Source organism: Eutrigla gurnardus, assembly GCF_963514095.1.
Source record: "Eutrigla gurnardus genome assembly, chromosome: 14".
In the NCBI taxonomy this organism is placed as follows: Eukaryota; Metazoa; Chordata; class Actinopteri; order Perciformes; family Triglidae; genus Eutrigla; species Eutrigla gurnardus.
Window position 1 is genome coordinate 7,342,669 of NC_139937.1, and position 14,899 is coordinate 7,357,567.

A 14,899-nucleotide genomic window follows, 5' to 3' on the forward strand; every position below is an offset into this window, starting at 1 on the left:
TTCAGTCTTTTTTTTAAATATTCCTCACCTCTTCCCGTGTCATCTTGCACTCTTTCTTACACCTACTTAATATGCATATCTCTTATAATGTTGAACAACACCTACCAGTCGGTTTCTGCAGGTGGTGCACGCTGAGAGGTGAGCACACTCGGCCTCCTCCGTGCTGATCTGCAGAAATCCGACAGAATCTGTAGTGTCAATGTCTTTAGGCGATGATTGATACTCTGGATGAGATTGTGCTGGGACTGTCAGCAGTCGGGCATGGCCGCTCAGTGAAAATGTTATGATTGGCCCTATCCATTCCCAGAATGTGTTTTGATTGGCCGCGGAACAAGAATCCTGTGTCTCGAGTTGAAACGGAGTGCAGGATTTGTAGTAAGTGGGGAATATTACAGGACATACATCTTGATAAAAGAGAAGATTTCGTCGCCCCCCGCAAGTCCCCGTGATCGGCTATATTGGCTCCTCATAACCGTGGCTCTCTGGTAGTGTGTGTGTGTGTGTGTGTGAGTGGGAAATATTACAATAGATCCATCTTGATAAACGTTTTCACGGCACCCTTTCACAACAGGCTTCATAACAAGCAGCCACTTTCGACCCCTCATAAACACTGCACCCTGGTGGCTGTGTAACAGCGGAGTGGGGAGAGGCGTAGGCTGAAAACCCAGTTGCTGTCAAGTCCCTTTATCCACTGGTAAACAGCACCCCCTCCATTTAACCCCCGTAGCTTAAGTGCCAGATCAGATAAGCGAAGGCTATATTACCAACATTTGTTTTGACTCTTTGCCCTGACACTGTGGTCTCCGCTGTTGGGGCCTTTGCTGCCGATGTTGCCCATTGGCCCTGAACTGCTCTGACTCCTCCAGAGTCGGCCACTCGTGGGTCAGATATGAATCAGATGTGGCTGTTTTTGAGTGGATGTCTACATTTGAAGAGAGCCTAAACAGTATGTGGACATTCACATACTGGATGCCCATGTGCTTGCAGGACATCTTGACCTCACATTTTTAATAGATTCACAGTAGGTGTTCATCCGTCTCCTGAATCACTGCATACTTTCTGCTCATTAAGAGTCGAAGCCGGGACGGATGAAAGCAGGAACATGTTGGTGATTCAATTATTGCTAATGCTCTCATTATAACAGTGACCCCACTCACCCACTAGAATATATAACCAACTTTGTCATAGTATGAAATGTGGGGAACATTTTTAATAGGGAGTTTGATAATATGACACTAATGGATTTGGCCTTGTGCTCTACCTACATAACTCTTTTTTTAGACTGCGTGGCAGGCTTTCTGGAAACTCTTGACAATGTCAAGAAGCTTAAGTCACCCACACAAAGTCCTGCGTGTTACTGCTTCATTGTTTTTCAGCAGACCATGACCTATATTATTTTTGAATTATTGCTTTTATTTGAATTGAAACCCTTGTATTTAAATTTTTATTGCAAAGTGAAGAGAAACAATTCTGAATATTGTAATCTCATAAATATACCAATATGTTTCCACTTTTGTAACTCTCTGTCTTTTTTCTGTTTCTTTAGACCCATTCAGAAGCTGAACGGCTCACCCTCTTGACAGCCACCAAAGAAGATGCAGAGAAGACCCCGGGAGGACTGTTAGGATGGCTGAGGCTGGACAGAAGCGGAACTGCTTTGTACAGAAAGATGATCCATGTTTACCTGCAACCGTACAGCTCCAGGGCACCTTTTAACGATGCCTCATTTGGTACTCTTGAATAACTCGCGGCCCACTCTAAAAAAGGCCCTCCATTGTGATTTACAACTCAGTCCGTCCATGTTCCCCAGCCTCTGACCTCTCTGCTGCCATGCGGTTAGCCCCATGAGGCTCGGAGAGCCCCTCCTTGTGTGTCTGTGACTCTATGGAGGCTGAGCCCAGCCGTCCGGCTGATGGGGAACGCTCTGGAAGGCAAGAGCAGCAGCACGCAACAGCTGAATCCTCTCCAGGATCTTGTCCACCTCAGCAGCCCCAGCAGCCACCTAATCCCCGCCCCGTGCACAGGGCTTTGGGCCGCCTGCAGAACCGCCAACCCAAACGCACTGACCTTCTGCTTCGGTTACAGCAGCAGCAAGCGGTGACATGGCAGCAATCAGACAGCCCTGGTACCTCGGGAGGCAGCTTCTACTCTCCAGCTTCCTCGTCAACCTCACCCTATCCGTCTACTTCCTCCACCCGGGGTGAGCATGGTCATGGGGTCCCATCTCAGTCCAGCCAAGAGGGTCTAGAAGGAGTCTGCTCACCCAGAAAAGGGGAGAAGAAACCCCAAAAACCGGGGAAATATGTGTGCACTTACTGTGGCCGCCCATGTGCCAAGCCAAGCGTTCTTCAGAAACACATTCGCTCCCATACAGGAGAAAGACCCTACCCTTGTGCCCCTTGTGGCTTTTCTTTTAAGACCAAGAGCAACCTGTACAAGCACCGCAAGTCCCATGCCCATCGCATTAAAGCAGGCCTGGCTTCCAGTCGTGACGAGCCAAGTTTGAGTGGACCGGAGGGCAGTGCTGTTGGAGAAGACCCCGAGGAACACACGGAGGGAGAAAGCACTGAGTCTGAAGAAGAGACGGGCCAACACAGAAAATCCTCCTCTAAGGATACCATGGGCCAGCAGAGGAAAGTTGGTAAGGAGCTGCTGGTAGGCTCAGAGGAGAGCCAGAGGCCTGACGACTCCCAGGCTGTCAAGCAAAGGCTGGCACTGAGGCTCAGTGAAAGGAAACGTGGCCCTATGGCTTCTCCGGATGACCCTCCTTCCTCCCTCTCCACCTCATCTTCCTCCCAAGGCCCTGGCAGTAAGGGCAGCACAGAGTCCGGCTACTTCTCTGGGTCAGGCAGCACTGACCTGTCCCAAGTTAGCCCCCCCAGTGCCAGTGCCAAAACCTACGCAGAAATTATTCTGGGGAAATATGGAAGGCTGGGAGGGCAACAGCGCGGCCCCCATCAACAGCAGCCACACACTTCACTCTCCTCCTCCTTGGGAACGGAGGAGAAGAACATTCCCTTTGCTGTGCCCAAAACCCAAGTCATAGAACACATTACCAAGCTCATCACTATTAATGAAGCGGTGGTAGACACCAGTGAGATTGACAGTGTGAAGCCCAGGCGCTCCTCTCTGTCCAGGAAGAGCAGCATGGAGTCGCCCAAATTCACCACCCCTAAAGATCCCTACACGTTTGAATCCAAAGGTGAAGCCCCTGGTCCAAGTAGTTTGAAGCATCTCCACAATCCCGAGGCAGATCCGGCTGGTGCCCAAGAGCTGTCAACGGTTCCTCTGCTTAGAAGCCACTCAATGCCGTCCTCTAGCAGCCAAGGAGAGCCCTCCACCTCTGGCACCCTGTCTCCCAGAGGTTACCGCCTCTGCCAGTCGTTTGATGAGCAGCAGGCGGTGGTAGCAGAGATGAGGGTTGGCCAAGCCCAGCGTATGCTGAGGCGCCAGCCTGCCATAGAGGTTCCACTGGGTGCTGAGTTAATGCTGGAGGAGGCCAGCCCCACTTCCTCCTCTTCAGTCAGAGACGTTGAACAAGCGAGGCAGCCGCCGCAGCAGCAACAACAACAGCAGAAGAGTCTGGGTCTGTCTGAATGTGAAGCATGCGGGGCCCAATTCCAACACAGTGAAGGCTACAAGGCCCACAGAGGCACGTGCCCAGGAGAGAGCAGGGATGCTAGTAAGACATGCAGGGAGGATCGTCCCCAGATGATGATGCACTATAAGTTCCGAGCGCTAGCCATGGCGGTGAGGAAGAGGAGGAAAGAGGAAAGTCTGGAGGAGGATCCACCCAGCCCTGGTTCTATAGCCATGGCAGGCAGCTCTACGGGCCTCATTCCTGTTCAAAGCAGACCAGAGCACAGCCAGGCCCTCTCAGGTTTGTTCATGTATTCCTGCAGCAGCAGATCACAGATTTTCCGGTCATACCTTTTTAACACCTGAGAAACCCAAATAACCAAGGAAAATATAAAAATAACAACCCAATTTCTGCATCTACATCATTAATGTAAAACAAAGAAAACTGAAAGAAAAGTGTGAAAATGACTGTGTGAAAAACTGTGTGAAGTTACAATGTGCTACAGATAAAACAGTAAAGTGCATGAGCAATTGAAAAGCAATGTACCAATACAATATAATATAACGGTTGTTTATTTTTGGTTTGTTTCTAGGTGTGTCTATACAGACTGAGCCAAAACAGCAGCAGCAGGACAGGAAGGGTGTGTCTGTCATCCAACACACAAGCTCTTTTGAAAAGCAGGAGAGTGTATCCATGGAGAGTCAGGAACCAGAACTAAGAGAGTGTCAGCAAACGCAACAGCCCGAGCCAAAACCATCCCCCTCTACATCTCGCCTCATCCGTCAGCCAAACATCCAAGTGCCAGAGATCCTTGTTACTGTGGAGCCTGATGCTGACATGCCGTCTGTGTCTCCACCCGTGAAGGCTTCCTCACTGAAGGTATTTTAAGTAGAATTTTGCTATATATTTCTGTACAATTTACACAATTCGATTGCCTACCTTTTGTGAAGTTAGCTCCCTCCCCTCTTATATCTGTGAAACACACTGCACATTGATTTTGAGCATGTGAGTCAATATCCCTTCATCTTACATGTAATGTCAGATTAGTAAACACTTGTTCTGTCCTAGGACACAGAGAGAACGGAGAGTTTCCAGTGGCCTAGAGTTTCCAGTGGCCTCAGCGTAGCCAGTCTCTGGCCCAGCTCCCTCCAGAGAAGCTGCCACCAAAGAAGAAGAGACTCCGCCTGGCAGAAGCAGCCCAGTCCTCCGGGGAGTCTAGCTTTGAATCTGTGTCTCTGCCTCACAGCCCCGGTCAAGAGAGCAACATCTCCCATGCTTCAAGCCTTTCTGCTCCATTCGAAGACACAGCAAGACCAGAGCCTGCGGTCTGGGCCTCCAGTAGCCAAAGCTCCCAGATGCTGATGGTGCCATCCGCTTCCCACCACCAGCACCAACAAAGTCCTAAGGAGATGAGGCGCTCAGCCTCAGAGCAGACCCCCGCCAGCTCCCAAAAAACAGAGCAGACCTCAGAGACCAGAAGTAAGTCATTTGACTATGGGTCTCTGTCCCCTCAGCAGTCTGCATCCTCCTGGAAAGAGAGGAGAAAGTGTCTCCTTGTGAAGCACGCCACCTTAGGCGAACCAGAGCAGGAGGAGGGGGCCAGCACGAGTCACCTGTCCAGAGCAGAGAGTCCAAAGCCTGGGCCTTCCCGCTCCATCCATCCTCCCATCTACATAACAGAGGCAAGCCCCCGCTCCAGCCTGGAAGCTACAGAGAAATCCTTGCAGCTGTTGCAGCCACAAATCTTCTTACAATCCCAGGATGTGCTCCCGTTGCAGCAAGCATTTCCCCCAGGATCCCTGTCCCAGCTGCTCCCTGTCACCACAGCCATCTCTGAAGTACTGTCCACCCAAATCGTCCACAGAGCCTTCTTACATTCACGTGTCGCACCTCCACCTGTACAGATACATCCATCACAGATCCACGTGGCAGAGCAGTTGGGTATACCATTCCATCAGCTTTCTGCGCTAGTTCCTCTCCCATTCTCTTCCAGGACCAGAGCTAGCCAGGCTCTGTACTTGCCTTTTCCTCCAAGACTAAGTGCACATGTTACTTCCCCTCCCACTACAGAGTCCCGCCCCTCCATCTCTTCCATGCCTCCTTCCCTTGCACATCAATCCCTTGTAAGAATCTCTTACCACCCCCCACGGCCGGTCATCGCCACATGTCTGGCACAGCTAGCACCAGTAGTGTCCCTTGTGGTGCCAGTGCGCCTCCAAACCCACATACCTACCTATGCCCGTGCCATGTATACCACCCTGTCCCAGATCCTGGCCTCCACCCGTGCACAGGAACCCATTTCTTGCACAACGATGGTCATCATGGGCCAGGTGGAGCGGGACAAGCTGCAAAGCTCCTACTTGAAAGTCCCCTCCCCGGCCATCAAGAGCCTTCTTCCCCTGTCTCTGGCCACGGAGCTGGCCTCAGGATCTGGGGAGGGATACGGCCCACTGGGGGCTGGGGGAAGTAAACGCATGCTTTCTCCTGCAGCCAGTCTGGAGCTCAGCACAGAGGCCCAGCGTCACCAGAAAAGGGTAAAAGAGGAGGAGGAGGAGGAAGGGGATGAAGATAAGGCAGTAGAGGAGGAGAAGGGTGCAGAAAAGAAGTTAAGCCACGAAGAAGGAGAAAGTAAAGCCACTGGGAAAAAACTGGAAGAGGGGCAGAAGAAACAGCCGGAGAGGGGAGAGGCGACAACTGTGAAGGTGGAGGAGGAGCAGGAACAAGTACCAAGGAAACATAATAGAGAGGAGAAGGAGGAGGAGAAGGATTCTGCTGAAAAGACAAGTAAAAAAAAGGAGGAGGTGCCAGTGGAAGAGGGGGCTGAAAGACCAGCTGAGCCTTCGTACCCCACCCTCCACACCTCTGCCTCGGTCAACTGGTGCTACCTGAACTATGTTAAACCCAACCCGTCTGCCCTGAGGGACCCCCGCGGTTCAGTTTACTCTACCTGGAGCGTCAGCGCTCACAATCCCAACTTGCCGGGCTTCAGCACCAAGGTGGCGTTGTCGCTGCTGTGCTCCAAACAGAAGCACAGCGCAGAGACGTACACCACGGCCTCTGCCTCGTCTCCAGCCAAGAGCAGATTGGCCCCTGCCAGTAGCAGGACTCCATGTGTGTCGGAGGTAAACATAATCACAATGTACACTGTGTTTCTATGTTAAGCTCTTTGTTGAAGAGACCTGAAACATCGATTTTGTGGGTTTTTGCTTAATGGGGTGGAATACTCTTTTAACAATTAAACAGTTAAACTTTTATTTGAAGTTGTTTTGAATTTTTCTATGTGTGTCTTGAGTGTAGGTACATGCCACCCCACCCAGCAGCACCCTCACTAAAGTAAAGCAGCAGCAGCAGAAGCAGCATGACAAGGAAGAGAAAAAAGGCACGAGAGAAGAGGAGGAGCCCTCCACCTCCAAGCAGAGCGAGCCCTCTCGCGTTCGCATCTTTGAAGGCGGGTAAGAACTGCAAGAACGGAGACGGAGTTCAAATGCACAACTTTTAATTCAGAATTCAACAAATAATCGCAGCGCCTCATTACACGAGTAATCTGTCCTCCTGTCACAAACCGACATCTGACGACAGCAGAGCAGGGACTATGGGGCGCTGACAAGAGTGTGCGGGGAATTATAGTAACAGATGGGAGGCGGTGGAACCCGCAGGGACTTCATTTGTACCTGCGGCCAAGCTTTCTCCTCTTACTGCTGGCGTGGATGTCTGTGTTTTAGAAATGTTAGCAGTTTGTGTGTGTGTGTGTGTGTGTGTGTGTGTGTGTGTGTGTGTGTGTGTGTGTGTGTGTGTGTGTGTGTGTGTGTGTGTGTGTGTGTGTGTGTGTGTGAATGGGGAATGTCTCTGACTTCACTTTGTGAGACTCTTATTATTACCTGTTTTTACAGTTAGATAAGAAACGTGAATGGTATGAAGCAACCTGCAAGCAATCGGTATCATAGTCATGATATGATTGTCATGTTTGTGTGCGAGTGTTTGTATTCTAACATTTACGCATATGTACTCTTCACTGCATTCACCTATTCACATAGCTGTTCTTTCCATAAATGTGAAACATTTGAGAGATCCCCCCCCCCAATTCTGACTCAATGGTTTACTGTTTTACAGTAAGAGCTGATAGTTTCCCCACATCTGTTCATATTGAAGCAATAGTAGAAGAAGTTAAGAATAGAAGGGAGAGCAGCGAGAGATGGAGTCGTGGATCGAGGGAAAATGTTCCCAATTAAGAATTTTAGTGGTTTCCCTTTTGATGGGAGCAGAAAATGCCGTAGAGAGATAGTACGCAGGAGATATGAAATATCTTTGCAAGGCGTTTTGCTTATATATGTATGCGTTTGCACTTGTGTGTGTCAACACTCGCACATTTAAGGCCTGTGTTTTGTTAATGTGCTCACAGATTGATTGTGAAGGATTGTGTCTGCTTACCAGTAGATAAGGCACTAATTACTAGTCTTTATCATTTGCAGCCACACTTTTAACACACATTCATTTTCATCCAAAAACACTCGACTGCTTTCTCCGCATCCTCTCTTTCCATCGCTGCAACCCTCCTCCTTCTGTTCATGCTGCCTGTGTCACTCTTCCACTTTTACTTATGTATATGTTCTCCTCATCCCTCCCAGCCTCCTCTGTGCACCTTTTATTCTTTTCTCTGTGCATGCAAATAAGCACAGCCCCTCACTCTGTACCCTGACTCATTATCCCCATCTCCCTTTTGTCAAGCCTTTGAAATCATGACGGTGTGCACTCATTTTATCCTGGAGAACGCTTTTCTTTTCTTTTCTTTTTATGAATATGCATCGCACAGTTTTGTTTACGTTCTGATCCCATTTCTGAGATCCCTCATGAAGAAAGCAGGGGTTCTTTAGAGTTTATTAGTATCATGCAGCTGGAGGAACGGATATTGGATGGAGACCGCTTTCGCCTCAATAACGCGTGTCTTAGCAATTACGCGAGAATGCTTCTCCTCGGTGGCAGCGAAAGTCCGTGGAACGCCGGCTTTAATCCCTCTTAGTGAACACAAGCTGAACTGTCTCTGACTGGATCCTCTTAAAGCAGGCTGCCGATTGATTTCCATGGTGTTAGTGGTTAACATTGCAGATTTGTCATGACACTACAGTGGTGAAATGGGTCGTATCCATTCAGCAGAGTTAACAGTACGCGTTACTGTTAACACTCGTCATGTCACTGCTTTGAAATTCGGCGGCCTTGTCGGTCCATCACACGCTGAATCTGGTCTGCCGCGGCGGTACAGCTGCAGCAGCAGCAGGGAGAGAAGGGCGGTTGGGTTCACTGAGAGAAGTGCTGCTGATTGTGATGCTCCATGTGTGAAGTGCAACTTCAGCCTTGTTTTTTGTTTTTTTTCCTGAGACGTGGGTGGATATTTTTAGCAATGGCAAGCAATACATGCCAGTAGCCATTTCCTGAATGAATACGGCATAATACCACGGTTGAGACTGTTTTGCAGTTGTGTATCAATTTGTTATGTTTTCTGGTTCTGTGATACAACGGGGAGCATTCACACCCGCTCCTGGGTTTTCATGTAGATGTGGCGCATATCTAGTAATTAAACACAGTCGACGCTCGCTGGATGTTTATAATTCAGAATGGATTGTAAGTAGTGAGAGCAGATGGAGTTTTTCACAGGGGGACAATTCATTCAGATGTAAAACGACTGTGGACCACTGTGTCCACAAATAGCCCTTTAGTAAACATCGTGATTGAGTATAAACAATGTTTTTATAGACTAGACCTAAATGTGTTGCTTATTTTTTTATATATAGCGTCTATTTTAGGTTGTTGACTATAGCCAGGCTTCCCTTCTCTCTCCTTAGCTGCTGCTGTTGTTGGCAGGGCCCCCGATCGCAGCAGAATAGCTGGTATTCTCTGTGCGTCCGTGGTGCAGTGGAGGGAACAGCCAAGGGACTCAGTGCTGCTGGGGTTTTGGTGGGGCTTCCCCCAACCGGCCTCCATGAAGAAAGCCTTGTTTCCCTAATTTCCCTTGGGTGTGTGTATGTTTTGTCTGTGAACTCGTGCATTTGTGCAACTGCTGTATGCTACCTGCCCACCGCCAAACGCCAAGAAAGGCAACGTTGGTGAACTTATATGTGATAACGGAGTTGATGGGGACAAAAATAAAAGGTGAAAGGACGGTGAATATTGGACTCAAGGATGCCAGTTGGTCAGAAACACAAGTCTTAATCAATCCCAATAATGCTGGATGTGTAAATGGTCAATAGGTTAATAGTGTGTAACTTGTTCCGTTGCCCTCAAGTGGCCTTAAAATCAATTAATGCAGCTTTTAAATGAAATTCAATTTTATAAAATGTACATTTCGCTACAGATAGTCAATGAAAAAGCTATTTGTGCATTTGGCTCCTACATTCGCCCCCACACATTGAAATCAGTGGTCGACATGTATATGAAGGTGATCATTTTGTGGTTACCAGATATCTTATCCAAAGATCTTCTCTCTCTTAGATTTAAATCCAATGAAGAGTACATTTATGTGAGAGGTCGCGGCCGGGGCAAGTACATATGTGGAGAGTGTGGCATCCGCTGTAAGAAGCCCAGCATGCTGAAAAAGCACATCCGAACGCACACCGATGTCCGTCCGTACATCTGCAAACATTGCAACTTTGCCTTCAAAACCAAAGGTAAGGAGGCAAGTTTTCCAAGTTACTGAAAAACATGATCCGCATGGCTATTCTTTCCATTATATCATAGCCATCTACGTCATATTGCTTTGTGTTGTTGCAGTGTCCTCACTTTTACTTGCCCCGTGTGAGTCAGGGGCAATTTTGATGTGCTTTTCTTGTTCCTTTCCTAGGGAACCTTACTAAACACATGAAGTCAAAGGCTCATGGGAAAAAATGCCAGGCAATGGGAGTATCTGAGTCATCACTGGACGAGCCGGAGAGTGAGGAAACAGGTACTTAAGAGGGGATGGGGGAAGCGTCTCGCATATTTCTTATCCACTGTGGGGAAATATGGGTACACAGCTGGATGAACTTCTGCCTCTGAAGAATCGTTGCTGCTCAGCGCTGACAGCTTATGCAACACCACGTTGTATTCTCCTCCCTTTCGGCCTTGCATAAGAAATATGAAGGGGAGAAAAAAAAAACCTTGGTCTCCTGATGTGGTTGCGGCTGTCTGGCAAGTATACCTCAAGGATGTGTTGCTGGCATATGATAATGCCAATTCCAACACTTGCGTCCGCCTCAAAGCCAGCCACCTCACGATCTCCTCCCTAAACCTTCCTCCCCTGGCAGACAGACTACACTCATCACAGCCAAGGACGCGCCATTTAAACTGTCTTTCTATTCACAAGGCTGCTGAGATAGTTTGTGAATAGAGGAATGGTTCTATTCAATTACATTCCGGTCTTTTCAGCCTCGGCCTATTTATAACGTTGGGTTTGATGGGTGGTGGGTGAGGTTTGTCTGAAAGATACGCTACGCTGTCCTGACCCTTGTCTGCTCGTTCCTGAAAATTGTTCTGTTAAGGTGTTTTTGTCACGACTCGTGTATTTATATTTAGCATAAAAAGTGTACAACATGGATGTAAAGGGATGTCATTGAAAGCATGTGTTTTTATTTCCCTGTCCACACGAACAGCAGAAGGTGACGAACGCACGTGTGGCTCCGAGGAACAGGAGGAGCATCAGTTTTCTGACGTAGAGGAGTCTGAGGACGAAGACGATGACGATGATGACGAGGACGAGGAGTCCCATGACGATCCTTCCTCCTGTTCGTCGGACACCCACCCATCAATAGGAGGTCATTCCAGCTGCGGTAGGCGCTCTCAGCAGGGCACTCCCGACCCTGAGGCCCCGGGCCCCAGTCCCAGCCCAGGTCTGGAGCCGTCCCCGAGGGGAGTTTGGCCCAGCAGACGAGCTGCGTCTCCAGGAAGTAGGAGAGCGCTGTTCTCCCGGCGGGGCTGGAAGGCATCGCCGAGAGCCTTCTCCCCCAGCAGTGAGAGCTGTTCCCCCAGCCGCAGCCTCTCCCCCCGTTTGGAGCTGTCCTCGCCCATCCACAGCCTCTCCCCCAGGGCGGAGCTTTCCTCGCCTGGCCGACACATCTCGCCCTCCCCTGAAAGAGGAGCGTCTCCCATCAGAGCAGTTTCTCCTCTCCATCCCATTTCGCCCAGCTGCTACCGGTCATCACAAGCTCGGACCCCTCCCTCGCCACTCTGGTTACAGCACAGGACCCCTGGATACCTGCCGTGGGAGAGCCCTGGTACAAAGGCTAGTCATTTCAAACCGGTGAGTCTTTTTTATTAGCCTGCAAAGATCTGTGTATAGAAATGCAAACTGACCAACAGTGACCACAATGCATTTCCTCAACCCTAACCTCCTAGAAAAAGATCCTAGCAAGAAATGTAACGGTGAGGTCTTTGCTCCCTCTACAGGCGAAAAGGGGTACAGCAGCGGAAGGGCGAGCATTGCCAGAGGCCAGTTTGTTTCCACCTGCTTTCCGTCTTTCAACCTGTGAGGGTTATCCTGGCCACCAAACGGCAGACAACATCTTCAGCCATCTCCCCATGCACTCCCAGCAATCCAAGGTCCCCTATCTGATGATTCCCATCGGAGGTATCCAAATGGTGCAGGCCAGACCGAGGTCCCACCCTACCACCCCCTCGTCCCCAACGTCTCCCCCCATGGAGGGGCCTTCAGCGGGCAGGTTTGAATCATACTGGGGCGGGACCCCCAGAACTCAAGGGCTTAGGACTCCTGGAGACCACTGGTCGGAGCACCAGACAGCAGGAACCAGCCAGTCAGGGCGGTGCGTTCTCAGCACAGCACTATCACGTTCCAAACAGGAGTCGGAGACCACGGACTCAAAGCAATATGGCAGCTCACATAGCTCCGTCCACACCCGCACGCCTGCTACTGAGACCACCATACACTGCGTCAGAGACAGTTCAAGAGCACCCCTCAGTCTAGCAGCCCCCATAGCCTCGCATGTCATTGGACAGCAGCCAGAGGGGGAGGAGCCACCGCCTGGTGGTGGCCCGGTGGATGGAGGAGATGGAGGAGCTAAAGGAGACCGAACAGACCAGAGCACTTAACGGTGTCTACACTTTGATGCGTTGTGCATCCCATTTTTGCTTTATTGGTTGCTACACTAGTCTTGTTTTTTTTATTATTATTGCTTCGTTTTTATACAGTTTTCAATACTATCTTTTAATTGTTAACTTAAATGTTTGTTCTTTGGCAATATTCAGGTTTGTTATAAAAAAAATGCACTTTTTTCTTTGTGAAAACAATGTCTATCTGTGTTTATATATATATATATATATAAATTATATATATATAATTTATATATATATAAATTTAACATTTAAAAGGAACATTAATTTGTAAATGACCAAAATCTTTAATCAAAAATAATTCTTTTTTTTTTCGTTTGTCCAAATTTGTCCAGTATTACTCTATAATTGTAGTTACTTGTGCCTTTTCTGTCCAGGTTTGTGTTTCGAGATGTACAGTACAGATAGACAAAGAGAAGGCTGTGAAATTTTATATCTGCTTTTTTGTGTTGTTCAGGAGGGTTTTTTGTTGATTTTGTTCCAAAGGCCATTGCTTTAATGCCAAGGTATAGAGAGTCGCATCGTGGTGGTATTGAAGAAGCAGCTGAAGCGTGTCAAAGGAAATGCACTGAAGTTCTATTTTTTATTAAAAAATATTTTCAATTAGAATATATCTCTGTACAGGGAAGAGCGCTTTTTATTTATTGTTATTTGATGACAATGATCATTGTTTCAAGGTTGTTGTTTTTTTTTGTTTTTTTACTTTTTTTTATTGGAAAAAGGATGTTTTGTTACATCTGTGTGTCTTTTTCATGATGTTCATGTGACTTGAATTGGTGACAAAGATGAGGGATTGCGTTTGGCTGGTACTGGAGGATTAAGTGCCCTGCAGATTTCACACACAGCAAAATTTCTAGTCATTGAAGAAATAAAAAAATGCACCAGACAGGCAGACAGGTTTTGCCTTTCTTCCATCTTTCCATGTGTCCAATATTATACTTTTGCTCTAATAGAGTTTTTATTACAGTTTCGGACAAATCGTTCTACACACATTCCATTGATTTAATGACAAGAGCTTTTGGAAATGAAATTTGAACATCCATCCATTATCAATCTGCACTTACCTTGTATTCAGGGTCTCGCGACCCATCCTGCAAGTCTTTGGGCTGTGGGAGGAAGCCAGAGTAGTAGTTTGTGATATATTTGGTTTATATTTCTGTCTTCTAAAATGATGTTCACCTTTGCAGATTTGTCTTCAAATATTACTTCCATGTCAAATCTCTGTGGAGAGATAACAAAAAAGAAATTATATATATAATAAGATTCAACTAAACCGACTGTGAGGCGTAGTGAGGACAGCTGTGGATGGGTTATGGATCGGGGGCCCATAGTGTCAGGTAATTAACATTTTGAAGGCTTTCACCTACAAAATGTTAATTAAAGAGACATGTACCAGCTGGAGAGCAACTCAAAATGACCACAAAGAAACACAAAAAGACCAAAAGAGTTGTAAAGAGATTCTAAATGAACACAAAGAGACATAAAAAGACCAAAAGAGTTATAAAGAGATGCAAAATGAACACAGAGAGACATAAAAAAAAGGCTACAAAGAGACACAACAATGAGAAAAAGAGGCTTAATAACTTTAAAGTGTGTGTTTTGCTCATAGGAAAGCTGGTGGAGCCGGAGAATCGCCCTCACAAATTCCTCTTAAATAGTAAATGGACCTGCATTTATGTTGTGCTTTTCTCATCTTTGGACCACTCAAAGCAAAGATAAACTACACACACAAACACACGGCTGCCATGCAATGGTCATCGGGACCTAAACTATCACATGCACAGTCACAGGCTGGTGGCGCCGCCTTCAGGAGCAATTTGGGGTTTTATCTTACACAAAGACACGCCGACATGTGGATTGGAGATCAAACTGCCGGTCTTCTGACTAGAAGACAACCCGCTGTAACTCCGAGCCCTTCTTAGTTCTGATTCTGCTTTTTCACTAACTCTCCTGTCTGTCGGAATGAGAGTTACTTTTCATTTTTTGATACTCACCCAACTCTTCTCTGACCCTTTGTGTCTTGTCGGGACCAGATCCCGGGGGGGACAGGGAACATGTCAATTTCTGAAAAACATGAATTGCCCCCCCCCCAATAAAAATACCCTAAATGATTTAAAATTAAAGAAATATATTTTCAGACTTCACATTCTTCACATTCACAAGAAAGTTAAGAACAATAAATGATTCCCTGTGCAGTAACTGTTTGAATGATATGTCGAGCCTCTA

The 14,899-nt window shown here is 47.6% G+C and overlaps 1 protein-coding gene across 1 annotated transcript in view; it reads left to right on the forward strand.

Moving 5' to 3' along the window:
- Window positions 1–13,559, forward strand: part of hivep3b (HIVEP zinc finger 3b) — a 34,113-nt gene extending 20,554 nt beyond the window's left edge. The window contains exons 2-9 of the mRNA XM_084027828.1: window positions 1,547–3,880; window positions 4,173–4,459; window positions 4,684–6,702; window positions 6,878–7,032; window positions 10,064–10,239; window positions 10,413–10,514; window positions 11,200–11,846; window positions 11,993–13,559. Coding sequence (XP_083883954.1) covers window positions 1,885–3,880; window positions 4,173–4,459; window positions 4,684–6,702; window positions 6,878–7,032; window positions 10,064–10,239; window positions 10,413–10,514; window positions 11,200–11,846; window positions 11,993–12,652 — 6,042 coding nt within the window. The 5' untranslated portion in view covers window positions 1,547–1,884 and the 3' untranslated portion in view covers window positions 12,653–13,559. The remainder of the gene's footprint in view (window positions 1–1,546; window positions 3,881–4,172; window positions 4,460–4,683; window positions 6,703–6,877; window positions 7,033–10,063; window positions 10,240–10,412; window positions 10,515–11,199; window positions 11,847–11,992) is intronic.
- Window positions 13,560–14,899: the final 1,340 nt, after the last annotated feature.